This window comes from Muntiacus reevesi, chromosome 7 (assembly GCF_963930625.1).
Source record: "Muntiacus reevesi chromosome 7, mMunRee1.1, whole genome shotgun sequence".
Taxonomy (NCBI): domain Eukaryota; kingdom Metazoa; phylum Chordata; class Mammalia; order Artiodactyla; family Cervidae; genus Muntiacus; species Muntiacus reevesi.
Genome location: NC_089255.1, coordinates 9,492,548 through 9,511,655, shown reverse-complemented (window position 1 = coordinate 9,511,655; position 19,108 = coordinate 9,492,548). Strand labels below are relative to the sequence as shown.

At 37.9% G+C, this 19,108-nt stretch overlaps 1 protein-coding gene across 2 annotated transcripts in view; it reads right to left on the bottom strand.

Annotated features, from left to right (window-relative positions):
• The window catches only part of SCAMP1 (secretory carrier membrane protein 1), a 130,653-nt gene that overhangs the window by 96,832 nt on the left and 14,713 nt on the right, over window positions 1-19,108 (bottom strand). Inside the window, exon 2 of one of the 2 annotated variants that reach the window (XM_065940058.1) lies at window positions 6,776-6,853. The exons of the other annotated variant lie outside the window; for it this stretch is intronic. Coding sequence (XP_065796130.1) covers window positions 6,776-6,853 — 78 coding nt within the window. The remainder of the gene's footprint in view (window positions 1-6,775; window positions 6,854-19,108) is intronic. 2 annotated transcript variants of the gene reach the window in all.

The window sequence follows — 19,108 nt, the reverse complement described above, 5'->3', positions numbered from 1 at the left end:
GAGCTGGATGCACCTATCTGCAGGGTAGCAATGGAGACATAGAAAACAGACTTTCAAACACAGAGTTGGGGAAAGAAGGGTGGGACAAATGGAGAGAGTAGCATGGAAACATATACACTACCATAGGTAAAACAGACAGCCAGTGGGAATCTGGTGTATGACTTGGGAGCTCAAGCCAGTGCTCTGTGACAACGCAGAGGGGTGAGATGGGTGGGAGGCGGGAGGCAGGTCCCAAAGGGAGGGGACATATGCATACCTATGACTAATTCACGTTGATGTATGGCAGAAACCAACACAATATTGTAAAGCAATTATCCATCAATTAAAAATAAAAAATTTTTTAAATTACAAAATACAAACAGCATTAGAAAGAATAATAGTGAACCAAGAAGGAAACTTAAGAAAATGAAGAAAAAGAGAGAGAGAGAAATAAGAGGCAATAATTCAGGGATCAGTAGATGACACCCACAACAAGTCCTGGGACCCAATTATAATCTGATGACATGAGATTCAAATGATCACATGGAAAGTTTTTGACAGAAAGGAGGAAGACTGTCTAGAAGTAGCAACTAGAAATCAAGACAACATATACCCAAATTTTATGCCAGTTGTCTGAGAATAGTGAGAGAAAAAGCAGCTGGTTTTTGAGAAGGTTACAGCGGAAGCAGTGTCCTCATAGAAAGACTAGGGCAAAGGATAAAACATTCAGAGAAAAACATAAAGATATAGGGGATTTGGATGAAGTTGGACTCTGACTTTCAGAGAGCACAAGGAAAGTTTCAAGAATAAGGAAACACAAGGGTTCAGAATCAGTAATGTGCAAAGCATCATGAGGATTAAAATCCAAGAAATGAGAAAGAGTCTTGGGCCTCCTATAGAGAATGACATAAATGGGAATCGAGGACATAGTGAGATTGGTCCTGATAAACAGTAGTCAAGTGGCAGGGAGGGATAAGTGTTGTGGAGGCTCCTTCTAAATGGGCATGAAGAGATATGAAGTAATACAGTCTTAACCCTAATGTGCCATCTTAGTCCCAGTGTGGCATATAAAACCTAAGATGAACCTCAATGATTCTCCCCTCATGTTCATGTCTTAATATAACACCCTCTCCTTGAGTGTATGCATGACCTGTGATATGCTTCTAATCAACAGAATATGGTAACAATGACAGGACATCATTCCCTTGATTACATTATATAATAGAGGTACTCTATCTTAGTACAACAGTGTGAGAAACTCTGCAGACTCTCTGAAATGAGTGGTTATGATGGGGAAGCCCCTGTGGCAAGAAATCATGCAGCTTCTAGGAACTGTGGACAGCACCAATGACCTGAGGGTGGTCTCCAGCTGACAGCCAGCCAAAAGCCAGGGCCCCTAGTCATATAACCACAAGGGTATTAATTCTGCCAACAACCTGAATGAGCCTGGAAATGATCTTTCCCGTCACGCCTTTGGATGAGAATGCAGCCCAGACAACACCTCGATCATAACCTTGTGAAACCCTGAACAAATGATCCAGTTAAGCTGTGTCCAAACTCCTGACCTATAGAAATGATAAAATAATAAATGTGCTTTTTCAAGCTGCTAAGTCTGTAGTAATTTGTTACACAGCAGTAGAAAATGAATATATCTACTATGAGAGATTCATCTTGACCCATTAAAGGAGGTGAGGATTGTCTAGGGGAGCCAGGCTTATGACCACACAGTATCTCTTTACTCCATTCAATGACCAGTATTAGGTCTAGGGGAGGTAGTCTCAATGGGGTTGTGAGTTAGAAAGTAGATGACTTTAGCTGGAGCAAACAACACATTACAAGATAAGATTAAAAAGAGAGTCAAGGGGAGAAGTCTGATGATGATGAGACTTTCTACTTTCTGCTCAATTTTTCTATAAACCTAAAACTGCTCTAAAAAATAAAGTAATAAAAAAAAATTTTTTTTTAAGATACTGTGCTTAGTCACTCCAGTGGTTTCCAACTCTTTGAGATCCCATGGACTGCAGACCACCAGGCTCCTCTGTCCATGGGAATTCTCCAGGCAAGAATACTGGAGTGGGTTGCCATGCCCTCCTCTTCTTCACAACCCAGGGATCGAACCCAGATCTCCCACATTGCAGGCAGATTCTTTACCATCTGAGCCACCAGGGAAGCCCAAGAATACTGGAGTTGGTAGCCTATCCCTTCTCCAGGGAATCTTCCTAACCTAGGAATTGAACCAGGGTCTCCTGCATTATAAGCAGATTCTTTACCAGTTGAGCTACCAGGAAGCAAAAAATGTACTTGGCATTCATTATTCTTAACCCCATGAACTGCAGCCTGCCAGGTTCCTCTGTCCATGTAATCCTCCAGGGAAGAATACGGGAGTGGGTAACCGTTCCATTCTCCAGGGGATCTTCCCAACCCAGGGATCAAACCTGGGTCTCCCGCATGACACGTAGAGTCTTCACTGACTGAGCTACCAGGGAAGCCCAAAAAAAGATAGTCTGAAGTCATATAATGGAGGCCCTGACATGGCATACTACTCTGTAGGCAATACATAATCAATGTACACATTTCTAAGGAGTGAAGACCTAATCTGAACTCGGCCTTAAATAATTCTAGTCACAGCCAAAAAAAAAAAAAAAAGATTTGAAAAAGAGAAACTAGAGACAGGTAAGTAGACAGGCCACTGTATTATCTCACATGAGTACCTGAATTAGGGCAGTTTAGTAGCAATGAAAAGGACAGACACATAATCTCTCCCGGAGGTATAAATGACAGGATATGGCTACTGATTAGATGTAGGATAAGAAGCTCTTTGAGACAAAGAAGACTCAGGTGCTTCCAGCCAATGACACTAGAAGGCAAGAGTTATCATTAAATGAGAATAGAAACAAAGAAGGTTCCAGAAGGGACAGATTATGAGCTCCAAGAAAGACAAGAAGCAAAGGAGAAAGAAAAAAAATGTTACAGAAATGTATGCCAACAGAAAATTAAAAGCTATTACAGTACAGAAATTGCTTTTGCAGTATTAAAAATAGGTAAACTACTATGTACTATCTAGTCAGTTCCTGGAGCTAAAATTTTAATCCATTATCGGAAAAAAAGTTGACATTAGAAATTATTTAACGCAAATCTTCCTCTCTAGTTCCACTGTTACACATTTGGGGGGAAAAAAAAGCACAGATAGCTAAAAGGAAGTTATGTATAGAGCAGGGAGCTCAGCCTGGTGCTCTGTGACAAGCGAGAGCGGTGGGATCTGGTGGGAGGCAGGAGGGAGGTTCAAGGCACAGGAGGGAGGGGACACGTGGATATCTATGGCCGAGTCATGTAGATGTATGGCAGAAACGAACACAACACTGTAAAGCAATTATCATTCAATTAAAAATTAAAAAACGCCCGAAGAGGTTAGATGGCTTCCTAAAGGTAGCAACTAATTAAAGGCAGGGACTAGATTAGAATCCAGGTCTTATGATTCTCAGTCTACTCCATGTCCTGAATTAACTTAGTCAGAGGCAGTTCCTACTTACATAAGTCAATTATCTATGTCCTTTATGGTCAGAAATGACCACCTGAGCATGCCAGTACTTGGAATTTTCTTCTCTTGGTTCTTCTGCAGATCTTGCTGCTTTATGTGACAGAAATTATAAATACCAACAACTAGCAGAACAGGAAAGAAACCAAACAGCCTATTCCTGAAGGAAAACAGTATGACAATAAACGAGGCCGTGAGAAACGTCACTAAGGATTTTATCAACAGTACCACACTTCCTCCATACACACAGATAGAGCTGTCTCCATACCCCTATGCTTCAACAACTTGCCAGAAAAAATCCTGTCTGAAGCCATGAATCCCATCACCGGTCACCAGTGGCTGAAGCTAGTTGAGAATCAAGTTGCAAAAGGCATTTTAAACTGTTGCCTAATTTAAAAGAAAAACATTCCCCCTAAATATGTAACAATTCTCAAGGATGAGCCAATTCTTCTAGTAATTCATACACTAAGTTTTAGAGGGTAAGTCAGGGAACCTACCCATTATGCTCAACATAATACCAGAAGTAAACTGCATTTTGAGTTCAAGCAAAAAAAATTATTTCATAACCAAAGACTACCCTCCACTTCATAGTACATCTCAATTCAGACTACCACATTTACAGTATACTGCCAACCCTCGGACTAAAAACTACATGGTATTTTATGAGGACTCCTTTCTATGAATTTATAGTATAGCATGAATTAATATACAAATTATTAAAATTATTTAAATATTTGTTACTTTCCTTACAGTTTCCATTCAAACAGAAAACTAAATATAAAAGGAAACCTAAAAAGAAAAATAGGAAAGACAGGAACTTTCTAAAGTCTTAACAAAGCATATACTATTCTGCTAAAGGATCTTCCTACTTGACCTCAAGTAGTTCACCACACCCTGATTGCTTCACTTTCAAAATATTTTTCTATGACAAATATGGATAACAACAATCCACTAAAATAGTATTTGGAGTTCTAAGATATCTCTTAAATCAATTATCCAAATATACCTGCTCTGTCTTAGAAAATAGTCACAGCTGCAGAAAAGGAAGGGAAACAAATTTCTAAAATCATACATTATGAAACAAAAGAATTCTGAAATTTTAAATTATTTCACCCGTGTTTTCCACAATGTAAAAAGTTCAATGCAAAGTGCGTCAATGCTCTTACATCAGTAATTTTCCTGGTTCTGACACTGTATCATTGCTCATCAAATCTAAGAGAAGTTTCATTGTAAGCTAGCTGTTCATTATTGCCTAGCTATTCTTTCAGAAAATCTTCCCTTGACTGTAAAGTCTCAAACATTTAAAACTATAATTTACATTTTTTTTTCCTGGATGTATCTTCTTTGTGTAGTTTTTTTTAAACCCCAATTAGGTGAGAAAATTTCCATGACCAAGACTATACCTGCTATTTCTTAGGCATCTGTCTCTAAAGACAGCACTAGCAAAATGGAAAAGGCAAAAGCTTTACAAAAAAAAAATGATGAGTTATGTAAACCAGTTCTGCCACTTACTAGCTAGATGACTTGTGTTTCAGTTTCTTTTCCTTATCAGCGAAAGGAAACAGAAAATATCCATGTTCAATGTTGTCATAAGAATTCGATAATATAGGTAAAAGCACATGGTACAAAGTAGACAACTTGTTGAAGAACACTACTATTAACATTACCACAAAGAATAATCTAAAACTGCAACTGTAAAAAGGTTAAACATATTTTTTGCTAGTAAAATCTTCCCAAAAATTATATAAAAATCTCTCTCTACTCATCACCAGCAAATTTTAACAGTCATTCAAATCTCTACCCTCCAGAAATCATGTTAGAAGAATTACATATAGTGGAATAAAATATACCAGGCTCTTTTTCTTCCTTTCAACTCCTACCAAGTTATAATCGCGTACTTTTAAACAGTTTTCTATAAGGTTGTGCCATATAACACTGCTATCTTTACATGTCAACATTGGTCAACTTATTGGTCATTTCACAGGGTTCAATGTGAAACTGACATGCTCAGTGAAAACTTAGTGATCTCAGCCTGGGTTGCAGTTGCTACACAAAAACAGAGGCTGTTAAAATAAATGAGGACTTTGAAATAAAGTGAAATTTTAAAGTTCACCCTTATTTTAGGGCTTTTATCTTGCACAAAGTTCTTTTTCAAACTAAAAAGTTAATACACCATGAAGATATTTTCAAGCAAAACCCTATATGATCTTCCAGAATAATTTTCTAGATTATGAAAAATATGATTTTCAGGAAGAGATAATCAAGTAAGGATCCTTATGCTGACAAGTAAATGCAAGCACGGAACTGAAGAACTTCAATATTTTTAACAGGATGACTAAAATTTCAGGAGCTAACAACGTTTAAAACTAAGGGCCTCATGAGTATGATATTTAAGCTAAAGGCTTAAATAAAGGAGACAAAATTATTCGCCAGAGAATTTTTGAGAGAGAATTCTCAACCTATCTTCAGTAGTCCTCAAAACTGGCTCACAATAAAATTATCTAAAGGACGAAAAGAAAAACAAAAAACTGCCTTATGAGGGATTATGGCCCTAACAGACACTGTAATATGGAGAAGGAAATGGCAACCCACTCCAGTACTCTTGCCCAGAAAATTCCATGAACTGAGGAGCCTGGTGGGCCATGGAGTTGCAAAGAGTCGGATACAACTGAGCACTTTCTTTCTTTCTTTCTTTCAGACACTGTAATGAATGAAGTTGCCCAGCTGCTTCTAACATGCATTCAAGGTAGAGAACCCTGTCCAAAGGGTTTTTTCCATACTCCTTCATTTTATAAACCAAGACTACATTTTGAGATTATGTTTCTAGGCCAGTTAAAGTTCCAGAGATTCTAGTCTACCAGAGGAGAAGGCTAGTCTTATTGAGAATCACCTAATTCAGATGACAATCATACAAATATTAATGGTACAGTTCTGTACAAACATCTCTTTGTAAAAAAACATCACCCTGTATCACCATGAAAACAACATGTACAGTAAAAAAATTCCCTGTTTAAAAAACTGTAGTAATATTAACATATTAGAGGGGATATTAGCAATTTGTAGAACCATTACGGTATTTTCAATTACTTGGAATGGTCCTTCTTTTTTTTAAAAAAGAACTTGCTAAATTCTAAATAAAACACTAACAGCTTGTTTTATATAATTTTAATAATCAACCTAAAAGAAAACATAACTGAGATATAAATCCCATTTAATTTCCATTTTAATATTTAAAAGTAGTCCAATTAAGAATAATCTTACTGTTCTAGAATCTGAGAATGGATTGTATTCATCAAGTCCTGGTGGGACATTTCTTGTCACTTGTGTAACTGATGGGTCCTGGAATAAAATTCAAAGGAGAAAAAAAGGTTACTTATCCTTTAAGATATATTTATATTTACAAAGCATTTGCTTTATCTGTACATTTGGTCACTCAGCTAAGTTAACAGAGGAAAATAAAGAAGATTATCAGATTTACTCAGTCCCATTTTCACAAAGTTGAAATTTAAACCCACAGCCCTCACACCCTCAAAGAAAAAAAATGAAAACGAGGTTAGATGCAAATCAGCTGCTAGCTATTATTTAAAGAATGAAAATAGACCACCTCTTAACAGTTGTGTGGAACCAACTGCATCTTAGCAAATCTTGAGTCAATCCATCCTTTCCTTTGAGCTCCACAAAGAGTTCATGTCCCCCTTTTCTTGAAAATAATATCTTCAGTTTTCCCTACTGCATATTTAAGTACCACAGTACAAATCAGTGTCACATACAGGCAACACCTAGAGTATTCAAGATCAAGCCTCTCTTACTTGTTTTATTCTACAAAGTGTTTCTCTATGACTGTAGTTTCTACTGTTCCACATGATCCTAGACTGTCTCCCTTTTCCAAGTATTATCACCACATTATCCCAGCTTTTCAAATCTTAATATTAGGCTTTCATATAAATAACTGACTCACAAAATCCTAGTTATTCTATTTCTCTTGATTGTAAAATGTAAGATACTAATATAATGAACATCTCAACAAAATCAACTATATAACTAATATGAAAGGGTTATGCAAATCATAATGTACAGCCTCATCAGCCTTTACATCACGTTAGTCACAAACTTTCACATTCATCAGAATCAAATAAAACACACACTGCTGCACCCTACTCCCGGAGTTTCTGATTCAACAGGTCTGGGGTGGGACCTGAGAATCTGCAGTTCTAACTAATTCCCAGGTGATGCCGCCGCTGGGGACCACTGCTCCCTTGTCTACACTGTCCCTTCTCTAATCCCTCTTCCTTAACAAAGCCAAAAATATAAAGCTGATCTTCTCATTCCCCTCCTCCAATCCCTCCCCTCTGCCCCTTTATCCATTTCAGATTTTTAGAAACTCTCAACTATAAAATACAGCTTCCTCAAAACGAGACACAAGGCTTCTGACAATCTGAACTAGCCCCTGCCTACCTTCCAGCTTTCTCAACTCTATAACCATCCTCACCTCACCAATCCTTCTCCCCTAGCCAAACAAAACAAGCTACTACATAAAAAGCCTCACACTTGGCAATAAGCAAGTGGTAAAGATAAATTAAAAGTACAGCACAGGTGAAAAATAAAGGCTTTAAGTTTGCTCCACAATAAAATGAGGAGGGAATGAAATCACTCCACTTCTTTCTCAAGGTTTCCCTCCCAAGTTTATTAAAAAATGACTAGAAAGATTATCAAGAGTGGATGCATGCTTTGGGGGGAAAATTAAGAAAAAAAAGAAACATGAATATTTTGATAAAATTTTTTATCAAGTTGACATTGTTGTGCATAAAATTTGGAAGTGAGTCCAGGGTCAAAACGTGGAGACCTAGCGAATCTGGATGGTCCTGCTGCAGATATGACGCCCAGCCCACCACCATCCACCACAAAACCAGGAGACCTGAGTCCTCAGATACCATGTGCTTCCTCGGCATTGCTTCCTCAGGCAGTAATACTCTTCCAGGCAGAGTCAGCCTGGCAATCTCCTCCTCTTCCTTAAAGACTCAACCCGAAGACTACCTCATATGCTAACCAGTAATCTTCCTGATTCCTGCCTGATAACCCTGTCACTCCATCCCAATCTCAATGTTCCCACAGAACTTGGTATTTACCTCCATTAGCATTTATTTCACTGAACCATGATGAGCTTCATGCAAGTCTTTTTTCCCCAAATTATATTGTGACATCTTTGAATACAAGGAATCAGTAAATAGGTCTTTTTAAATTTAATCATACATGCAAAGTAACACTGTTTTCTTGAGTGATTATCACCAGCTCTAGGGGAAAAAATCTACAATAAGTATCTGGGATTGTAGCAGCAGTAATAACCAAGAAATACTTCCTAAGAAAAATTTACAAATGAAGTTAACTCAAAAAGTAAAAAAATGTTTAATCTCACTCATAAGGAGATCTCCATAACTAGAGAAAGCCCACACACAGCAACAAAGATCCAGTGCAGCCAAAATATAAATAAAATAACTACATCCTGAACAAGAAATAATTTTAAAATATTAGACCAAAAAATTGCAGAGAAAGGAATACTCTCCAACTCATTCTATGAGGCCACCATCATCACCCTGATACCAGAAACAGACAAAGATATCACAAAAGAAAAAGAAAATTACTGGCCAATATCACTGATGAACATAGATGCAAAAATTCTCAATACTAGCAATCTGAATCCAACAATACATTAAAAGAAACATACACCACGATCAAGTGGAGTTTATCCCAGGGAAGCAAGGATTTCTCAATATCTGCAAATCCATGTGAAACAACTACAGTAACAAATTGAGGAACATGAACCATAAAATGAATAAGAAACATACTTATTTCAATAGACGCAGAAAAAGCTTTTGACAAAATTCAGCACCCAATTATGACAAATAAAAAAAAAACTCTTCAGAAAGTGGGCATAGAGGGAACATAACTCAACATAATCAAGGCCATATATATCCAACCTATAGCTAACATCATTCTTAATGGTAAGCTGAAAGCAGTTCCTCTAAGATCAGGAACAAGACATAGATGTTCTCTCTTGTCACTTTTATTCAACATAGTTTTGGAAGTCCTAGCTACAGTAATCAGAGAAGAAAAAGAAATACAGTGAATCCAAATTGGAAAAGAAGTCAAATTCTCACTGTTTGCAAACGATATGATACTATACATAGAAGATCCTATAAGATGCTACCATAAAACTACTAGAGCTCATCAATCAATTTGGTAACACTGCAGGTTACAAAATTAACACAAATAAATCTGCTGCATTTCTATACACTAACAATGAAAGATCAGAAAGAAAAATTCAAGAAACAGTTCCATTTACCATCACATCAAAAACAATAAAATATCTAGGAATAAGCCTACCTAAAGAGACAAAAGACCTGTACTCTGAAAATTATAAGACAGATGAAAGAAGTTGAAGATGACACAAGTAGATGGAAAGATGTTCTTGGCCTGGAAGAATCAAAACTGCCAAAAGGACAATACTACCCAAGGCAATCTACAGATTCAATGCAATTCCTATCAAATTACCAATGGCATTTTTCACAGAACTAGAACAAAAAAATCTTAAAATTTGTATGGAGATGCAAAGACCTCAAACAGCCAAAGCAATCTTGGGAAAGAAAAACAGAGCTGGAGTAATCAGGCTCCCTGGCTTCAGACTATATTACAAAGCTATAGTCATCAAAACAGTATGAAACTCACAAAAATAAAAATACAAATCAATGGAATAAAATAGAAAGTCCAGAAATAAAACCATGCACCTATGGTCAACCAACTTATGACAAAGGAGGCAAGACTAGACAATGCTGGAAAGACAGTCTCTTCAACAAATGGTGCTGGGAAAACTGGACAGTTTACATCTTAAACAATGAAATTAGATCCTTCTTTAACATCATACACAAAAATAAGCTCAAAATGGATTGAAGATCTAAATATGAGACCAGACACTATAAAACTCCTAGAGAAAAACATTTTCTGATATAAATCACAGCAATATCTTTTGCAATCCATCTCCCAGAATAATGGACATAAAAACAAAAATATATAAATGGGACCTACTTAAACCCAAAAGCTTTTGCAAAGCAAAGGAAACAATAAACAAAAAGAAAACCCACAGACTGGGAGAAAATATTTGCAAATGATGTGACTGACAAGGTCACAAAATTCACTAACAATTCATGAAGCTCTACATCATTAAAATCAACAACCCAAGTTAAAAACTGGGCAGAAGACCTAAACAGACATTTCTCCAAAGAAGGCATATGGATGGCCAGGAGGCACATGAAAAGATGTTCAACACTGCTAATTACTAAAGAAATTCAAATCAAAACTACAATGAGATATCACGTCACACCAGTCAAAATGGCTGTCAACAAAAAATCCAAAAGCAACAAATGCTAGAGAGGGTGTGGAGAGAAGGGAACCCTCCCACACTCTTGGTGGGAATGTAAATTGGGACAGCCACTATGTAGAACAATCTGGAGGGTCCTTAAAAGACTATCGGGATGGGGAATACGTGTAACTCTATGGCTGATTCATATCAATGTATGACAAAACCCACTGAAAAATAAAAATTAAAAAAAAAAAATTAAAATAGAGCAACCATATGACACTGTAATTCCACTCCTGGGCATATATTCAGAGAAAAATATGGTTTCCAAAAGCATACACGCACCCCAATGTTCATCACAGCACTGTTTACAACAGTCAAGATATGGAAGCAACGCAAATGTCTATCAACAGAGGAATGGATAAAGAAGTGGTGCATATATACAATGCAATATTACTCAGCCAAATAAAAGTATGAAATAATGACATTTGCAGCAATATGGATGGACGTAGAGACTGTCATACTGGCGATGAAAACCAAACAGAAAAGGAGAAACATTGCATGATATCTCTTATATGAGAATCTAAAAAAACATGATACAAGTGAGTTTGTTTACAAAACAGAAAGAGACTCACAGACTTAGAAAACCAACTTATGGTTGCCGGAGTAGGGGGGAGATGGGAAGAAGGGATAGAGAGTTTAGGATGGGAACGTACACAGTGCTATATTAAATATGGATAACCAACAAGGACCTACTGTATAGCACAAGGAACTCTGCTCAATGCTATGTGGCAGCTTGGATGGGAGGGGTTTGGGGGAAATGGAGAATGGATATGTGTATTTGTATGGCTGAATCCCTTTGCTGTCCACCTGAAACTATCACAACATTATTAATAGGCTAAAAAATAATTATCTGTATTTAAATTTTTTAAATAATAGAAGACAATTTGGAAAAGAAGACATGCAAATATTAAGCAAATATACTGAAAGTGAAAGGGTTAGTCACTCAGTCATGTCTGACTCTTTGCAAGCCCATGGACTACAGCCCACCAGGTTCCTCTGTCCATGGAATTCCTCAGGCAAGAACATTGGAGTGGGTTGCCATCCCCTTCCCCAGGGGATCTTCCCGACCCAGGGATTGAACCCTGGTCTCCTGCCTTGCAGGCAGATTCTTTACCTGTCTGAGCACGAGGGAAACCCCAAAGAATACTGAATTGAGTTGTCATTTCCCTCTGCAGGGATTCTTCCCAACCCAGGGATCGAACCTGCAACTCCTGCTTTGGCAGGTGGATTCTTCACCACTGAGCCACCATGGAAGCCCATAATGGTAAAGAAAAATGAAAATGTGGAATAAGAAATGGGAATAAATTTTTTAAAAAAAGAAAAGAAATAGAGGGGAGGCAAAACATAGTCCCAGAAAGATGAATCCTGCTTAGCCAACATTTATGCCACCAATGTCATTTCCTCAATGCTACTTAAGTACAATGAGTTCTAGCTTTCATTCTACAAATATGTATAACCAATTATCAAGTGTCCTATAATTCAAGTTCACATTAAAATTTTTTAATCCCACATAAAGTGTAACTTTATTTTAAAGAGGCCCAGAATGAAATCATTCTTCAATTTTCTACCTTTGACTACAATAATTAAAATGACCTTTTTTCCTTCCAGATTTGAGGTTAATCCAGGATGAAAGTTAACTGGCAGCTTGCCAAAATCACTGTCTCAAATTCTAGTTGATCTAGAATCTACCTCAACGTAGTATTAGGTGACCAAGCACTAGACTATAGGATATACTAAGAGTGATTTAGGAAGATAAAGAACTGATATTTCTGACTTATAATTAACATTTCAAATTAGTTTTTAATAAATGTAAACAGTGCTGAGGAAGCTACAGTCTCTAAACTGAGAGAAAATCAGCAAAGTTGATGATTTAATTAATAATGAATTATCTTTTAATGCCTATTAAGTATTGAGCACTTATTTACATTATTTCCAATCCTTATTGTGATCCTCCCTGATGGACCATATTGTTCTGTTTTTCAGGAAAAAAAAGCTATGGCCTTAAAAAAGAAACTTCCTCAAGGTTAATTAGCATACGTCCGAAATAAAACATGAAGTCAGGACTTCCCAATGCCTAAAAATAGTTAACCATAACCATAACTTTATCAAGAGAAGATATTGGTTGAGTGGTTGTTTACCAATTCCAAAACTTAAAAAGGAAAATATCTTGCTTCCTCTTCAACACAATCAAAATTAAACTGTTTCAACTGGTAAGCTGGTTGCTTCTATAACAGTGGTTCTCACACTCAGCAAGCACTGGAATCATTTGGAAGGCTTATTAAAATCCAAATTGCTGAGCCCCATTCCAGCATACCGTCAGGTCTGGAACGGTGGCTGAGAATTTGCACTTGTACCAAGGAAAACATTCTGAGCTAGTCTCATTTTACTTACTTAGAGGGATATACTAGATTTCTGTATTTTACTAACTTTCAAGAAGCAAGACATTCTTTAGATGTTAAATATCCTTTTTGGTTCTGATTATCAATAAAGTTACACCATTTAGTCAAATCAGGGCTATTCTGCTAACTTAATGTCATGGTCATGTTTCATTAAAAACCAAGATGCATTACAAAAATAAATTTTTTTAAGAAGAGAATAAATAAATATTTTACATTACACTTTTTTATATCTTTAATCCAAGTTTATTTACCAAACCCTCTGGGGTAGTGCTAAAGAGCCTCTTGATAAAAGTGAAAGAGGAGAGTAAAAAGTTGGCTTAAAATTCAACATTCAGGAAACTAAGATCATGGCATCCAATCCCGTCACTTCATGGCAAATAGATGGGGAAACAATGGAAGCAGTGACAGACTTTATTTCTGGGGGCTACAAAATCACTGCAGATGGTGATTGCAGCCATTAAATTAAAAGACACTTGCTCCTTGGAAGAAAAGCTATGACCAACCTAGACAGCATATTAGGAAGCAGAGACATTACTTTGCCAACAAAGGTCTGCCTAGTCAAAGCTATGGTTTTTCCAGTAGTCATGTATGGATGTGAGAGTTGGATTATAAAGAAAGCTGAGCACCAAAGAATTGATGCTTTTGAACTGTGGTGTTGGAGAAGACTCTTGAGAGTCCCTTGGACTGCAAGGAGATCCAACCAGTCCATCCTAAAGGAATCAGTCCTGAATATTCATTGGAAGGACTGATGCTGAAGCTGAAGCTCTAATACGTTGGCCACCTGATGTGAAGAAATCAACTTATTGGAAAAGACCCTTATGTTGGGAAAGACTGAAGGCGGGAGAAGGGGATGGCAGAGGATGAGATGGTTCGATGGCATCACCGACGTGATGGACATGAGTTTGAGTATGCTCTGGGAGTTGGTGATGGACAGGGAAGCCTGGCATGCTGCAGTCCATGGGGTCGCAAAGAGTCGGACACAACTGAGTGACTGAACTGACGGGGTAGTGCACCTTCACTGAATTTCAACTGAGAATTTCCTCCATCATGCTTCATGCTGGACCTTCTCAATCACTGCCACATATAACCTCACAGGAAGATTAAAGCCTGGCAAGAAAGTACTTTCACCTTCAGCTAGACATAGGGACATCAATTCAGTAATAGTTTCTTTGGGACCTCCCTGGTGGTAAGACTCCACACTTTCACCACAGGGGGTACAGCTTCAATCCCTGGTTGTGGAAATAAGATCCCACATGCCACATGGTGTGACAAAAATAATGGCAATAGTTTCTTCAATAAACATTTCTTGTAAATAATTAACCTCAGTGTCTTCTCAGTATATATGTCATCCTCAAGCTAAATAATAGTCTAAAAGCACAAAAGACTCCATGGATGATTCTGTATAACATACATTATGTATCTACTTAGTATATCTGCTAACACTTAATAGGTTTGGGTTTCCTGATTAACACTCAAAAGTCTCTGTATCTTCGGTACTTGTTCAAAAGCAGAAAGAGGACTCATCTAGGAATTGGAAACTCAGTTCACTGGAAATGACTAGCCTCTGCAACCTTAAGCAAGTCACGTAAACTCTCGTCTCATACATAAAATAGGAGAAATATGATATATGATCACCCTGGTCAGTTGAAGCTCTGAAATGTTATGCTATAGACTTTAAGTCTTCATTGTTTGGAAAGCTAACTGCCTGTATTTAACCCTCCCCACCCTACTAGTGAAAAGATGTAAACACTCACTGAACAAGGCACTTCATATTTCAATGTGACTCAGTTTTTTCATCAGTAAGATGTATCACATAGTTCATGAACTACTGCGTGTAAAATGACTGATACAGTTCCTGCACATGGACAACACTTGAGTGACAGCTTTTAGGCTGTTATCATTATTACCAACAAGAAAAGAGTCAAACAAAAAAGCTGTCCATTTTTTATTAACAGAGGTATCGAGAAAGTATAGAGCATCCTATGTAACGAACAGGCCAAAAAACATCCACAGCCCCCTTCCAAGGAAAGCGGCGACCGGAGCCCTCCACCCGGTGATCGCGTCACGTGCCCCGACAGCCAGCGGCGTGCCAAAGGATGAAGAACCGGCCTCTGTGCCAGTGGCAGCCATGTGTAGGACGGGACGTGAGGGAGCCTGGCAGACCCCTACAGAAGTGATTCTGCATTGGACACGAAATACTCCATTCAATTCGGGCTTGTTTGCTGAGGCACTTGAATGAGACATAGAGACGGTACTGTAAAGAGCAGCAGAAGCTGACACCAGTCACAGTATACAGACAGAAGCGAAGTCATAAGAAGGTGACCAGGAAAGGGGGCAGTAGGTTCAGCACCTAAGGGGAATGGCATTTACCAGAGCTGCCAATGAGTCACTCAAGCAAAAATATGGCCAACAGAGTTGCTGTTCTTCCAGCTGATGAGGAATGACTGGTGTTAGAGAAGTTTTCACACATTCCTACAGACCCCAGGGAGACCACAGGAAGAAGAGAAAAGAAGGATACATCAGAGGAGCAGAAGAGGGAAAAAAAAACCCTACCCTTCACTCAAATCAGTGAAGTCCAATTCTTATGTCTTTTAACTATAGATTTCATGTGAAAACGGTTTCCGCGGCTTGGCAGGAGGGAGGTAAAGGGCAGGAACTGTGAACTGAGGAAACACCACATGAGCTCCCAGAAACTGTTTCATCCCAACAGCAGAGACTGAGCGTTTGGGGCTTCCTTCCCTCCCCAAAATCCAAACAAAAACCTCCATCACCTGAGGTAACCTGAGCATATCTCCTTGCCTTAAAACCAGTACAGGTGGAACCAATGCTCTTGACCATTTTGTGTTCTATTAAAATTTTACATAAAAACAGTTTACTAAGATTTTATATTTAAATAAAATCTTCTGGGTGAGAAAGATTTTAATAAGTATTACCATTTACTGATGCCAAGTATACATTCTGATCTGAAACACTTACTCATCCAAACTGCTGCTAAATCACTTTTTTTTTAATTGAAGTTGATTTACAATGTTGTGTCAACTTCTGTACAGCAAAGTGATCCAGTTACACACACACACATATATATTCTTTTCCACTATGGTTTAGCATAAGATTTAGTTCCCAGTGCTATACAGTAGAACCTTGTTGCTTATCCATTGCATATTTAATAGAAAAGACCCCAATGCTGGAAAAGACTGGAGGCAAAAGGAGAAGGGGGTGGCAGAGCATGAGATGGTTAGATAGCATCACCGACTCAACAGACATGAATTTGAGCAAACTCTGGCAGATACTGAAGGACAAGGAGCCTGGCTGTGCTGCAACCCACAGAGTCATAAAGAGCTGGACACAACTCAGCAACTGAACAACAAATGTAACAGCTTACATCTGCTAACCCCAACCTCCCAGCCATCCCTCTCCCAACCCCCACCCCCTTGGCAACCACAAGTCAGCTCTCTATCACTCCTTAATTTAATTTTAATTTCACCTTTTCTCTCCCTTCTAATTTTAAGGAGATGGAGGAGAATACAACTCTAGTCTTTAATTTATCCTTTGATTTTCTTAGTGATAGATATTTCCCACAGTTGTAAAGTTTAAGGCAACTTAACAAAACCTATGCAAAAAAAAAACAAACCTCTTTATATACAAGTTTCATCTCTTCCCATCTTTTCTCTGGATTACCCTATCAGTTATCCCTTTCTCTCATATGGTCATCTTCTCAACAGGACGCCTCACACTTACACTTTAAGTCTCAATTATTTTGAAAATGCACACAAGCAAAGAAATTCAAAATCATTCCTTCAATCACCCTCAAACTAGTACTATAAGCCCCCTTCTTTCTATGCACTTCTCATCTCCCACCCACACACCCTCCCATCAGGGGCTATATTTTCAGTGTAAACTGCACTAGCCTTCCCACTGTTTCTCTGCCGTGTGACACCTTCCCCAATCTATTCTTCACAGTGAACCAAGAGGAGCTTCTCAAAATACAAACTTGTTCATGTCACACCTACAGATTTGATGAATGTGAAGAGAACAAATGTATACTAAATTTGGTTTACTGTCTCAATCATCTAAGAGCATATTTTAGGCCTATGAAAACTTACCAGTCTTTAGGAATGAAAAATGAACTACTGGTGAAATCATTCAGGGGGTAGAGATTGCAAAGATGGGTATATTCTCACCATCCACATAAGTGACTGCTACAGCATGAAGACAAGCTTTAAACCAGCGGTAACTACTGACATTCTTCTATCACACACAGCTAAAACCCACTGCTGTTGTGATATTCTATTTTATCTACCTAGACCTATGTCATATAATGTAGTGGCCACTAGCCACATGTAACTCTTGAAATGTATCTAATCCAAACTGAAAGGTGCTCAAAGTATAAAACACATCATGTTTCTGATTTTAAAGCACAAAACAATGTAAAATATCATTAACAACTGTTAGGTCGATTATATGTTGAAAGAGATTTTGTACATATGAAGTTAAATAAAATGTATTACTAAAATTAATTTCACCTGATTTCTTTTCCTATACCTTCTACAAAATTTTAAATTACACATGTGGCACAAATAATATTCCCACTGAACAGTGTTGATCGAGTCATTATAATTTATTCAAGAATGACCAAAATTTCACTTTCATTCATTTGGGAAAATTCAATTATGTCACAAAAAGTCCAACTCTCACATCCATACATGACTACCTGAAAAACCATAGCTTTGACTACATGGACCTCTGTTGGCAAAGTAACGTCTCTGCTTTTTAATATGCTGTCTAGGTTGGTCATAACTTTTCTTCCAAGGAACAGTTATCTTTTAATGTCATGGCTACAGTCAACCATCTGAAGTGATTTTGGAGCCCAAGGAAATAAAGTCTGTCACTATTTCCATTGTTCCCCATCTATTTGCCATGAAGTGATGGGACTGGATGCCATGATCTTAATTTTTTGAATGTTGAGTTTTAAGTCAGCTTTTTCACTCTCCTCTTTCACTTTCATCAAGAGACTATCTAGTTCCTCTTTGCTTTCTGCCATAAGAGATGTGTCATCTGCATATCTGAGGTTATTGATATTTCTCCCAGCAATCTTGATTCCAGCTTGTGCTTCATCCAGCCCGGCATTTTACATGATGTACTTTGCATGTAAGTTAAATAAGCAGGATGACAATATACAGCCTTGCCGTACTCCTTTCCCGATTTGGAACCAGTCTGTTATTCCATGTCCAGTTCTAACTGTTGTTTCCTATCCTGCATAGAGATTTCTCAGGAGGCAGGTAAGCTGGTCTGGTATTCCCATCTCTTTCGGAATTTTCCAGTTTGTTTGTTTCCACCCAGTCAAAGGCTGTAGTGTAGTCAATGAAGCAGATGTTTTTCTGGAATTCTCTTACTTTTTCTATGATCCGATGGATGTTGGCAATTTGATCTCTGGTTCCTCTGCCTTTTCTAAATCCAGCTTGAATGTCTGTAAGTTTCTCAGTTCACATACTATTGAAGCCTAGCTTGGAGAATTTTGAGCATTACTTTGCTAGTGTGTGAAATGAGTGCAATTGTTTGAACATTCTTTGACATTATCCTTCTTTGAGATTGGAATGAAAACTGACCTTTTCTAGTCCTGTGGCCACTGCTGAGTTTTCCAAATTTGCTGGCATATTGAGTGCAGCATTTTCACAGCCTCATCTTTGAGGATTTGAAATAGCTCAGCTGGAATTCCATCAATTCCACTAGCTTTGTTCACAGGGATGCTTCCTAAGGCCCATGTGACTTCACACTCCAGGA